This window comes from Puma concolor, chromosome C2 (genome assembly GCF_028749965.1).
Source record: "Puma concolor isolate L17-30 chromosome C2, mPumCon1.1.hap2, whole genome shotgun sequence".
In the NCBI taxonomy this organism is placed as follows: domain Eukaryota; kingdom Metazoa; phylum Chordata; class Mammalia; order Carnivora; family Felidae; genus Puma; species Puma concolor.
In genome coordinates, this window is record NC_141675.1 from 76,217,446 (window position 1) to 76,229,641 (window position 12,196).

Below are 12,196 nucleotides of genomic sequence, written 5' to 3' on the forward strand. Positions count from 1 at the left end.
GCATAATGCAGACCAAGGGTTCATTTTGTTTCTGCCTTTCCTCTCTTCGAGAAAAGTAGTTTATTTTCCCCAAGACTCTTGTTAAGCCAATTCCAGAGAAAGAAGCAGAAAATGCCAAGGACAATAACAAAATATTACCTGGCCTAAAATGGCTGAAATGAGAGAGGTTTTTCCACTTCCCACACTGCCACAGATTCCAACCAGTTTACCCTGCACAAAGCACACAGAGAAAGGAGGGTCATTACAGGACCACTGACCACTTATCTCTAGGGACTGCTGATTTCTTCAAGGAAAAAGACATTAACGACAGGCCAACAATATGGGAACTATCATCCTGATGACTCTGCGTGTCACTTACCTGTTTCCTCCCTGTCAGCCACCTACTTCCTAGGGTTTCTGTGGGGATACACGGAGGTAACAGATGTGTAAGCCTTTTAGAAAAATTAAATATGCCGCACACATGAAGGTCTCCCACATCACTTTTAGAAAGGCTCAGCCTCTTTCCTATTTTTTTTGGCAACCCATGTTTTTTGATTATTTTTGCTGTTGTTTTTGGAAATAAGGGCAGGACTCTTAAAAAATTATTTTGTTGATTTTCATTTTATACGATTTTTTTCCTCTAGGGTCTATAAATTATTTTCAATAAAAACTATGTGCACTGTTGTTTCCATTTTTCTACAAAACATTTCCAAGAATCTGAAGAATATTGATATCATCAATCCCACTTAAAAATGGGGGGAAAAAAGCCCGTGATGAACTGAATATCCTCAGGCAAAATAATGAGTTCTCTTGACAGGTGGTGCTAAAAGTTTTCAAGGGCAGACTGGTGATTTTGAAAAGGTCACTTATTTAGCAACCCTGCATTGGCTCAAGCCTCGCAGCAAAGGAAAGAAGAGTGGTATGTAGAAGAACAGGGATTCTGGAGGCAGACAGGTCTCGCTGTGAACCCCAGCTCCATTAGAACCTGCCAAGTGTGTGATCGACGTCTGGTTACTTACACTAACACCGTCTGTCTCTCACTAGGCTTTGAGCAACTGGAGGAATGGCGTTAACTTTGTAGAACCAAGTACTTTGTACAACCAAAGTATCTTTGTCTCGGACAAAGTATGTTGGACAAAGTTTTTGACGCTGTCCTGGAGTTTGAAAGATTACAGCCTAGTGGTCATGAGGAGACCAAGTCACGGGTTCAATCTCTGCTCAAGTCATTTAGGTTTACGCAAACAAAACCCTGTTCCCAAGACTATATGGCAACTAACAGAGATATCAACAAGGAAGTGCACGCCCGGGGTGCAGACAAACATTAACTTCCCTTCCCCTCCCTGAAGAGGGGGGCCGGAAGAATTAAGGTATCCCTCTCCAAATAGCTAAAGGTCTGTCATGTGAATGTGGGCTCTAAAAGGGCAGAATGAAGATCAAAAGAAAGTAGAAGAGTACATTTCAGCTGAATATGAGGAGTAATCCTCTAATAGGGCTGTTTGGAAATGTAACAGAGCTGCCGCACTAATCAAAATCATTATTAAGTGAGAAGTCTGTTGTCAAGAGTTAACTGAAGTAAAGAACTGATGTCAGTGGCCTCCAGTGATAAACTACACTAGTGGTTTCAGATGTTTTCACTAAGGACCATCTCCTGCTCTTGTTTATATCTTTCAAGAGCTGGGAGCTTTTTGTTCTTAGAGTCTATCTCTGGGTCTGTGTAGCATATGTTAGTCGGTGGCTGACTTTGATACACATTGCATTAAAACCCACTGCTCCCCACCTCCAGTTATGTAGGTAAAGTCTCATCACCACCCCTGGTCCAAGAGACACTTCTGGGTTAACTGGTCTCCTTTCTTGTTCCCCTACACACTCTTTTGACTCCAGAGGCTAAAATATTTCTCTTCATACATGAGTCAGATCATATCATTCTTCTCCAAAGCCTCCAATGGATTCTCTCCCACTCAGAGTAAAGCCAAAGTCCTGTAAGGAGGCTCAGACACCCCAGCTGCCTCTCTGCCCTCAGCATCTACTATTTTCTCCTGTGCCACTCAGTACACTGCAGACTCAGGGCCTTTGTGCTTCTGTTCCTTCTGCCTGGAATGTTCTTCTTCCTCCAGATATCCATATGGCTCAGTCCGTCACCTCCCTCCTGCCTTTTGCTCATATATTAGTTTTTAAATGAGGCCTTCCCTCAGGCAGGCTGTTAAAATCGTAACCACACCTGCTCCAGGCCCCAGCATTCACAATCTTCCTCGCACAGCCTTTATCACCACCTGACATACCATATATTTTACTTGTTTATTATCTGTCTTTGCCCACTAAAACATAAGTTCCAAGAGCACAGGGACTTTTGTTGGTTTGGTTTTCCACTGCTATAGCCCCAGCCCCAAAACAGTGTCTGGCAGAAGGCTGGCACTCAAAAAAATGGCTGATGAATGTATGTATGTGTATATATATGTATGTATGTACACACATACATACACACACACACACACACACACACACACACACACACACACATCTCAGACCCTCTAAATGGTTCACCCTTCAATATGGTGCTGGTGGGAACCAGTCATAGACTGTATTTGCAGAGCCCTGAAGTGGAGTCTGTTCCAGCCACTCTGTGCAGGAACCGCTCTGAGAGACTCTAGTCCTGTGCTACCTGGGCTGTGACATCATACACCATAATGATCCTTCATTTACATTAAAAATAAACAATTACAGAATCAATACGTTGTACGCCTGAAACTAATTTAACATTGGCTGTTAATTATACTTCCGTAAGGGTATACAAATAGATAAAAAATTACAATAGATTTGTCACTAATAGTAGCACTGAGAGTTCTTCCCATGGGCCAGGTTCTGTGCTATGCACAGCTTGGTGGTAATGAGAAGCTCACCCAGAGTTATAATAACCAGAAATAATTATTACAGCTCACACACAACTCTAACAACTAGAATCTATTCAGAGCAAGATCTTGGAAAATCCACTTGAATGCTTCATTTCCTTGCTTGTAAATGAGCATCTCATGAGATCAGTTGATATTAATTTCTATTGTTAGATGCCTAAATATGCCTTTGTAGAGTTGGAGCTGGCCAGATTTGCTCTTTAGTTCAAAATGAGTCCCCAGCCACAGAGGACTTTGCTGTAAGGAAAGCAGCTGCCTACTCCGGCCGGAAGAGACACCCGCAGACACCTGCAGATGGATGGAGCGCAGGTGGGGAACGGGGGAGGTGGAGGGCTTACCTCTTCGATCTCCAGGTCGATGTTGTACAGGGTCCTCTGCAAGCGGAGGATCCCCAGGTGGATGTGCTTGCCCTCCTCCTCCTCAGGACTGGGCCTCTCGTCGCTGTCCAGGAGGAGGTGGCCTTTCTGCTCTGCCAGTACCGCCTGCTGCTCAGTGCGCTGCAGCTGTCTCACCTTCTCTTTCTTGCCCCTGGCAGCCCTCTTGTCTTTTTTCGTTTTGGGGGTCAGCTTGGGTGAGTTCTGGACACTGCAGTGGGAGGAGTCCCATGCCAAGGTGGCATTTCTCACCTCTATCTTGATGTGAGGGCTGGCTGGTTTTTTCTTTATCATGTGAACCTCTTCCATCAGAAACAAACTCTGATAGGAGTTGTGAGAGAGGTGCAAAGATGAGACACTGGATCAAGACCAGGGGGACAAGCCTAGGGCGCACACTCACGTAGCAAAACACATCAGGCTATACAGTGGAAGGAAGCTGAAGGGCAAAAGGTAGCTCATTAGTGTAGCCCAGCCTCAGGCCCATCGAGAGGTCACAGGGGTGTGGGGACACCCTCAGAAGGGACAGCGGCCGTCTCAATGGCCCAGCGCTCCACACTGCCAATCACATCCTAACCTACCTTTTCCTTTCTACCAATCTATCGTGGCCAAAGCACAATTAACTAACCTGTCTACAGCCCCTCGTTCTCACCCATGACTTGCCAAACAGCAGGTAGTAAAATGCAAGCAGAAAAACCAAAGGGCATGCTTCTCTCCTGAACAGACAGACCCTCATCACTCTGTTTCCCTTCCAGAACACTCCTGTGGAACCTCAAAGCCTATGTTCTTCCCTCACCTACAACATGGCTCATGTCTGGCGGGAAGAGGGAGCTGAGATCACGACCACGCCTAGCTTGATGGGTCGGAAGGGAGTACCTAAGCCTATATCACAGGCAGAATGCCTCTTCTTGGCAACAAGTTCTCATGTCTTCAAAATCCTGCCTAGAAACTTGAGAGGATTCAAACAACCAAAGGAACAGACTTGGGAGGAAGTGAAGGCTATCTCCTCCCTCAGAAACATCCTTGGGAAACAACAAGATTTTCCTCCCACTTATTCCCAGAGACCCTCTGAGTTATGCTAGGGGAAGAAAAGAGGAATGATTGAAAAGCTGAGTGTTTCTGAAATTAGATTCAAAATACTAACTGCAATAAACCTTATATGTGCCCATGATTTTGAATCCACTTCTGACAGCTCTCTTAAACTGGAGATCACAGAATGCTATCCCAGTTGGATTTCCAATATGATAAAAATAATTTTTTTAATAAAAAAAGGTTAAACATTACAAAGAAAGAAAGCACCTTTAGAGAAAAAGGTGACTTTCAGGGTCAGGATTCTGCTTATTTACTGAGAACCCCCAACTATTTTAAAGTTTGTGGGTATTTTTTTTAATTAATTAATTTATTTTGAAAGAGACAGAGAAAGAGTGGGGGGAGGGGCAGAGAGAGAGAGAGAATCTCAAGCAGGCTCCACACTGTCAGCACAGAGCTCAACGCAGGGTCAAACTCACAAAGCTGTGAGATCATATGAACTGAGCTGAAATCAAGAGTCAGATGCTTAATTGACCGAGCTACCCAGGCACCCTTTTGCCGGTGTTATTAAATGTAACATATAATCCCCTTCCCTTAGAGCGAGCCCTTTCCCCTGGATCTTAAACGTGTAGCTTCCTCTTTTCCTTCCTTTGATTCCAACACCTCCTATCCATTCCTAATCTCCAATCTTCCCAGAAGTGTCATGGTTCTAAATATCCTCGATAGTCTTCACTCTTGATCAACCTTAGGTTTAATTTCCAAAAACAGCTGTTGGTTTCATTTGTTCAGAGCCTTCTAGAAAGACTGAACTAAGAACAACATGCCAAATATCTTGACCACCTTCACAGAGTACACCCATATGCTGACAGATCTCCCACCATTGCTCTCCCCTAAGGAAATATTAAAAGGCTCTTTCAGGCCTCAAAGGACGATTAAAAAAATAAGCCTTTGCCTCTAGTTTGCACAGCTCCTTCCCCACATCTCCTTCCCATGGGCTCCCTGCAGCCTGCCTCCTCCTGAGACATGCTGAGGCACACAAGGGCCTCATAACACTTGAATTTATATCTATCTGAACTGGCACCTACCAGGACAACAGACTCTTAGAGGTACATAAACCATAGACCTCGGGGTGCCTGGGTGGCTCAGTCAGTTGAACGTCTGACTCTTGATTTCAGCTCAGGTCATGATCTCACAGTTCATGAGATCAAACCTGGTGTTGGGGTCTGTGCTGCAGGTGTGGAGCCTGCTTGGGATTCTCTCCTTCTCCCTCTGCCCTTCCCTTGCACATGTGCTCTCTCTCAAAATAAATAAATAAACATTAAAAAAACAAAACAAAACACCAAACCCATAAACCTCAACTTTATCATAGGACAGTATCCAAACACAACCCTCATTCACTTGGAATGTATCTATTGAGCAGAAGAGGGGACAGAGGGTCGCCAGATAAAATATAGGACACCTAGTTAAATTTTGACTCTATACAACCATTGAGTAATTTTATAGTATAAGCATGTCCCATGCAGTTATTAACTAACTGGGTGTCTTGTCTTTTCATTTGCTAAAACTGGCAACCCTATACTGATGACTATCTTATCAGAAAAGTCACAGGGTGGCTTCTTACTGCCTTTGTACATGTTATCATCCTCCTGGAAGGAGGAGAAGGAGGGGTAAGGGAAGGGTGAGAGAGAGGAAGGGCTGGAGGAGACTGCTAAGAAGAATAAGACAGAATGGAACTGAAGTCTCATGGGGCATATAATACAGCTGTGAGTGATTTTGCTTCTATTATTAACTCTGAAGTTCCCTGGATAGAGGAAGGAGCTATGATGTGAAAAGCCACCTGCTAATACCAAGTCCTCACCAGTAAATGAAGACAAGAAAGCTCTTGAAAAACATGGGCAGGACAAACCTATACTATAAACTCTTATTCTTTCATCCAAGATGCTACCAAATCCATCCACTAACAAGGACAGAGGGACAAACTTATGGTCAAAACATTTACTTTCTTCCAAAACTAGATACTGTAGATTGGGCAAAATAAAGCTCTGATTATAATTAGACCATTTCTTTTATATAGCTCTGGCTCTTAGCCTTCTAGCAGCCAGGCTGGAATGAGGGAGGGCACAGAGCTGGGGATGCATTCTTGAGGACTGGCTTTCTTGCCCAAACAAAATTCGCCTTGTTAACTGTAAACAAATAGGATATAAATAAATCACAGAAAGCTATATTCCATTCTTCATATTCTCCATCATGCCAAATTTGTTTTCTCCTGAATATCTAAGATGAGGATATCAATGCCTCAAACATCTGAGCCTCAAACCTTCAAGCAACAAACATTGCTTTTGCATTGTTCTCACTAGCCAAGAAGGCTTAGCAGGAGTCCAGAAGCTACTCCACGCAGGGGCATTGTCAAGGAATTGCAGCCCACACAGGTGCTGTTCCTTTTTCAAAAAGTATTAACCATGATTTTCAAATATCCCTCTACCCTCCTCAACATATCTCATCTCTTTGTATTATTCTGAAGGCACAAAGAACACAACTGAGGCATGATCAACTAACCACCCCCAGAAAAACCCTGCTATCTCCTTAGTTGCACTTTGCAACGTGGTCTCATTTTATGACTATTCCCATATCACTGCATTCCCTGCATCATGAGTGGCAACTACAGGGCAGGGAAAAAAGTATCAAAAAAAGGCTTAGCGTATTGACCAAACAAAATGACAACAGCATTTTGGTAGAGGTAGACGCTAGACTGAGGTGAAGGAAAGCTGACAGTCACATAACATTTCTGATCTTCCAGGTATGAATCACTGAAAGGCCTAGGAAGTTACGACATATACCCATATAAGGGCCAGGAAGAAAGGCTCAGCTCTGAAGGGGAACACAAATCCTGGGAGCCCAGAACTAGGTGGGTCATCAATAAAAGGTAAATTTCACGTTCACTTGAAAAGGTAACTAGTCTCGTCCCTTAATTCACTCTCCTCCACTACCCTCTTTCTTACCAACTTGCCAAAAGGTGAAAAACCAAGTGCAGCCAGCCTTGTGTGGCCCATTGGAATAAAGGCAGCGGTGAGCTTTGCCAGGGATGGCTCCTGACATGGAGGAGGGGAAGGGAGCCACTCACCTTAAATCTGTCAACAGCAACCGATGCTTCCGAGAGGGATTTTACAGAGAATGGTGTTACTTTCAAAGCAAAAGTCATGGAATTGAAGACAGTCACCACTGTGAAAGCCTGAAAATAGGAAAAAATAACAAGACATCATCACTTTCCTTTCAGGTTTAAAGGAGGCTGAAACTTGACTGTCAAGTTGGTATGAGTCACGTATGCTTTTTTTTTAAAGGTAGAGCTTTTATGAGACCTTCAATTAAAATTCTCAGTAAATCTGAACCAAAGGATGATCTGTATTTTCACAATTTAAATCTGAAGTTGGGTTGACTTAAAAATAACCCATAACTTTATTTGTGCTTAGACCTGAGTCTTTACTCTTCTTACTTCTCAGCTTAATCACATAAAAGAAAAATACCTTCTGATTATTGGGGGCACCTCCAAACCCAGAAACAAGAGGACCAGAGTATCTCTATATGTGGTATTTCTAAAATTTTCCCAAGCCCTGAGGGCTCACCAACCTGTGCTGCCGTCAGGTCAAAGCCAAGGGTCATGTGAACAGAGAATGTCACCACGCTGGCAATCACCATCACAATGGGAGCTACACCAACAGTGATGCTCTGAAAATATCCAGCTTTTTCCAATATCCGACGTTCCTCCTCTCGGATTTCTAAGAATAAAAAGCAAGCCAATTGCTGAAAAGCAAGCCAATTTGCTCCTCTGTCACCAAAGACTTGGTAGGTCTTCAGCCACACAGGGTTTAAGACAACTCTTTGGGGTGCCTGGGTGGCTCAGTTGGTTAAGTGTCTAACTTTCGCTGAGGTCACGGTCTCATGGTTCGTTCATGAGCTCGAGACCTGCATCGGGTTGTCTACTGTCTGGGCAGAGCCTGCTTCGGATCCTCTGCCCACCTCTCTCCTTGCCCCTCCCCCACTAGCATGCACATGAGCGCACGCTCTCTCTCTCTCCCTCTCTCTCAAAAATAAACAAGCATTAAGGAGTGTCTGGCTGGCTCAGTCAGTTGAGCATCTGACTTTGGCTCAGATCATGATCTCACAGTCTGTGGGTTTGAGCCCCATGTTGGGCTCTGGGCTGACAGCTCAGAGGCTGGAACCTGCTTTGGATTCTGTGTCTTCCTCCCTCTCACTCTGCCCCTCCCCTGCTTGTGCTCTGTCTCTCTCTTTCAAAAATAAATAAACACCTAAAAATAAATAAATAAATAAATAAATAAATAAATAAATAAATAAGCATAAAAAAAAAACAACCCCAACTCTTTAGCACCTATAATATAAAAACCTAGGTCAACGTGACTATCAATTATTACCATTAATGCTGGTATACAAGCCTGAAATGGGATCAAGTCATAGGAACAAATCTAACAGAAAGCAGTCCCTACATATCAGTGCAGTGATCATCTTCTGCCTTAGTCTGATTTTTCTTGCAAACATCTTACATCTAAAAGGAATGAGCAGAGTAACTGCATCTGCAATCAGCAGTTTTGTTTGCTTACCTGCGTGTTGTTTATTTCCTGCCCAGGTAATTACAGAAAAGACTACCACAGTAATGGAGAATTAAAAAAGAACTCAGGTTTACCACAGTGCCTACTGTATGTCAGTGCTGGGTAAAGGCTTTCACACAAAAAGCAGTGAGGATGATTGAGAGAAAGTGAGTGAAATACAACTTTGGTAGGCAGAATGATTTTTCTTAAATATTTGCAAAACTGTGACCTTTATTAACAGAGCAACCCTAGAGTACTGAAGACCACGGAATAGGAAGTATGACAACAAAGTGGTGCGTTTTGTGTATGCAGGGTTTTTTAATGTTTATTTTTGAGACAGAGAGAGAGAGGGAGAAAGTGTGCATGCATGCGAGCAGGGGAGGGGTAGAGTGACACGGAGAAAGAAAGAATCCCAAGTAGGCTCCATGCTGTCAGCATGGAGCTCGACTCAGGGCTCAATCCCATGAGATGTGAGATCAAGACCTGAGCCGAAATCAAGAGTAGGATGCTTAACCAACTTAGCCACCCAGGCACCCCTATTTTTTTTAAACATATAAGCAATTCTGAGAAGCTTTGCACTGACCTTAAAGGTATTACCACTGCCCAAGACATTGCGAACTATCCTCAGAGCTAGCTCCTAAGTCATATTTTTACAAATCTAACTCATTGCTTTCACATTTACTGTATAACTTGCCTAAGTCCATAATGAGCAAGAATGCTCTTTTCAAACTAACACACACAGGTAAAGACACCAGAGTCAGGGGCTGAAGAAAGAGTGGACTCTCAGAAATAAAATTATGAAACCACAGAGTGAGAGAGCCAGAAAGGACTGTGGGCAGTCACCTTGCCTAAAACATGGTTGGCAGATATCCAGTTAGCATCCATTTATTCCATTCTATTGGCAATGAATTCACTACTTAACAAAGCTGCCTAACCCACTGCTGGACACCTCTGAGTGGCCACCTCCTCCTGATGACCACTGATAAATAAGCGTGTGAACTGGACACAATGTTCCTGAAGATTTAATCGAGAAACCAAGCAGTAAAACTAAAATAGCTTCCTTGCTCTGAACACTGTATTTCTATTCAACCTAAAATTGCATTAACTTTTGTCACTGTAATGTATTCAGGTTAGCTCTCTATGAGGTGATGGTCAATTAACAGCCCACATTTTTTATACTTAAATTAAGTTTAAATGTAAATACATCTTCTTTTTTCAACTCCAAAGTGCCTTTAAATATATCCTTCTTAAATGTCACCTTTTTAAAAAGGTTTATTATTTTGAGAGAGAGAGCACTCACAAGTAGGAGAAGGGCAGAGAGAGAGGGAGAGAGAGAATCCCAAGCAGGCTCTGCACTGTCAGCACATGGCCCGAAGTAGGGCTCGAACTCATGAATCGTGAGATCATGACCTGAGCAGAAGTTAGATGCTTAACCAACTAAGCCACCCAGGCGCCCCTAAAGATCATCTTTTTTAAGGTCCATCATTTGGTATTTAAATATTAGACAAGTCTCTGTCTGTGTTGAATTTACTGATCATGATAACCAGGATAGGGCCAGGACAGGCCTTGTGACTCAACATAAGTCAATTGTTTGAAAAGATAAAAATAAAACAACAAACCAAAAACCACGATGAGTGAGGAGCTGAGCTAGACCCAGAGCCCCGCTGTCCTGACCCCCCACCCGGCACTTCTCCTGCTCCCCCAGGATCTTACACTTCACTTACTACCTGTGGTGTACGTGCACCTGTGGTGGGGAGGGGAGGGCGAAGCCCTCAATAGCCACTTGATACTGTTTTCTGTAATGTCTTCATGGCTAGGCCACAAAATAATGGGCAGTATGACAGTATAGATAGGCGGCTTTGAAACTGAATGAATTACTCATAACTAGCTTAGTTATCTTGGGAAAAATCACAATTTTCTGGTCTTAATTTCCTCCTGTGTAAGAAGAGATTATGGGTTCAAGTCTCTAAGATCCCTTTCAATATAAGATCATAAGATATTATAAGAATATAAGATATTATGATCCTATGACATTAGGATTCCTAGCAGCTAATGTGCTCAGGAAGCTAAGACACTAAAGCCCTTCTACCAAACGCACATATAAAATCTTAAACTCACTTTGTACAATTTGAGAAAATGCTTTGACCCAGGCATACATTTTAATAAATTTAATGTAAGTGAGGACTTCATTCATCTTCTGGACACGTTCATCAGTGGTGGTCACACATTTTCTCCTGAAATATGCAGTGATCCGGGATACAAACATCTGAAAGGAAAAGCAATGTTGTGCCAAGTCAGGGCTTATTCAAACTTAAGAACCGTCTGGACTTTCTGGGAAATAAATCTGCTCAAGATTATTATAAATAAAATGAGCATCAGGTAGGTGTACTGCTTTTTAATAAAAGTGGTCTATTAAATTAGAATAAAATATTATTTAATTCTTACATCTTTGGAAGAAAGTTAAGACAAGTATTTGTTCTCATGGTAATTACAGATATTGAATGCTACCAAAGGGAAGCAGAAGAGCCATATCAGTTAGTATCCACTCGAGATGAAGAGACTCAACACTCCCGTGTTAGCTGGAGGCCTCCTCCTTCACTCAGATTCTCTTTTTTATTTTACTTTGTAATTTTTTTTAAGTTTACTTATTTATTTTGAGGAGAAAGACAGAGAGAGCAGGAGCAGAGGAGGGGCAGAGAGAGAAGGAGAGAGAGAATCCCAAGCAGGCTCCTCACTGCCAGCGCAAAGCCTGATGTGGGGGCTCAAACTCAAGAACCGTGAGATCATGACCTGAGCCGAAACCAAGAGTCAGACACATAACTGACTGAGCCACCCAGGCACCCAGATTATCTTTCTTAAATCTCATTAAGAGCCACGGTCTTTATTCAAGTGACACCTTAGAGTTTTCCAAACCAGGTACCTGCTTTGAGGAAATTTCCGGTCAGAGATGTGATGCCTCAGTGGTGCCTACTACATAAAACCTAATGGAAATAACTCATTTTAAGGAAAAGCTGCTAAAATACGGGAAGGAGTCTTACTCACCATTGCTGGGTAAAAGAGGATAAAAACAGCTGATCCTAGGAAGCCTGTTGGTCCTAGAATAATTACATTATAAATCATGCCTAAGATGGCAACAATGGGTCCTCCAGCCAACAAGCTGCCAACGGCGGCTGCCTCAAACATCCTCTGCCCGTCATTGGAGCACATGTTGATGAGCTACGAGACATAGAGAGCAGTGAGAGGACCCCGCGAGGATGCTGGCCACTCAGCCACTCGTCTCAGGAGGAAGAGGCAGGACAAAGCAGAGATC

General features: G+C 43.0%; 1 protein-coding gene across 5 annotated transcripts in view; it reads right to left on the minus strand.

Annotated features, from left to right (window-relative positions):
- Positions 1-12,196, minus strand: part of ABCC5 (ATP binding cassette subfamily C member 5) — an 80,025-nt gene that overhangs the window by 38,148 nt on the left and 29,681 nt on the right. For all 5 annotated transcript variants that reach the window (XM_025914144.2, XM_086674850.1, XM_086674851.1 and 2 more), the window contains 6 exons: positions 11,929-12,102; positions 11,005-11,152; positions 7,910-8,058; positions 7,407-7,514; positions 3,224-3,580; positions 139-210 (listed from right to left, as the gene is read on the minus strand). In XM_025914144.2, the coding sequence (XP_025769929.1) occupies positions 139-210; positions 3,224-3,580; positions 7,407-7,514; positions 7,910-8,058; positions 11,005-11,152; positions 11,929-12,102 (1,008 nt within the window). The remainder of the gene's footprint in view (positions 1-138; positions 211-3,223; positions 3,581-7,406; positions 7,515-7,909; positions 8,059-11,004; positions 11,153-11,928; positions 12,103-12,196) is intronic.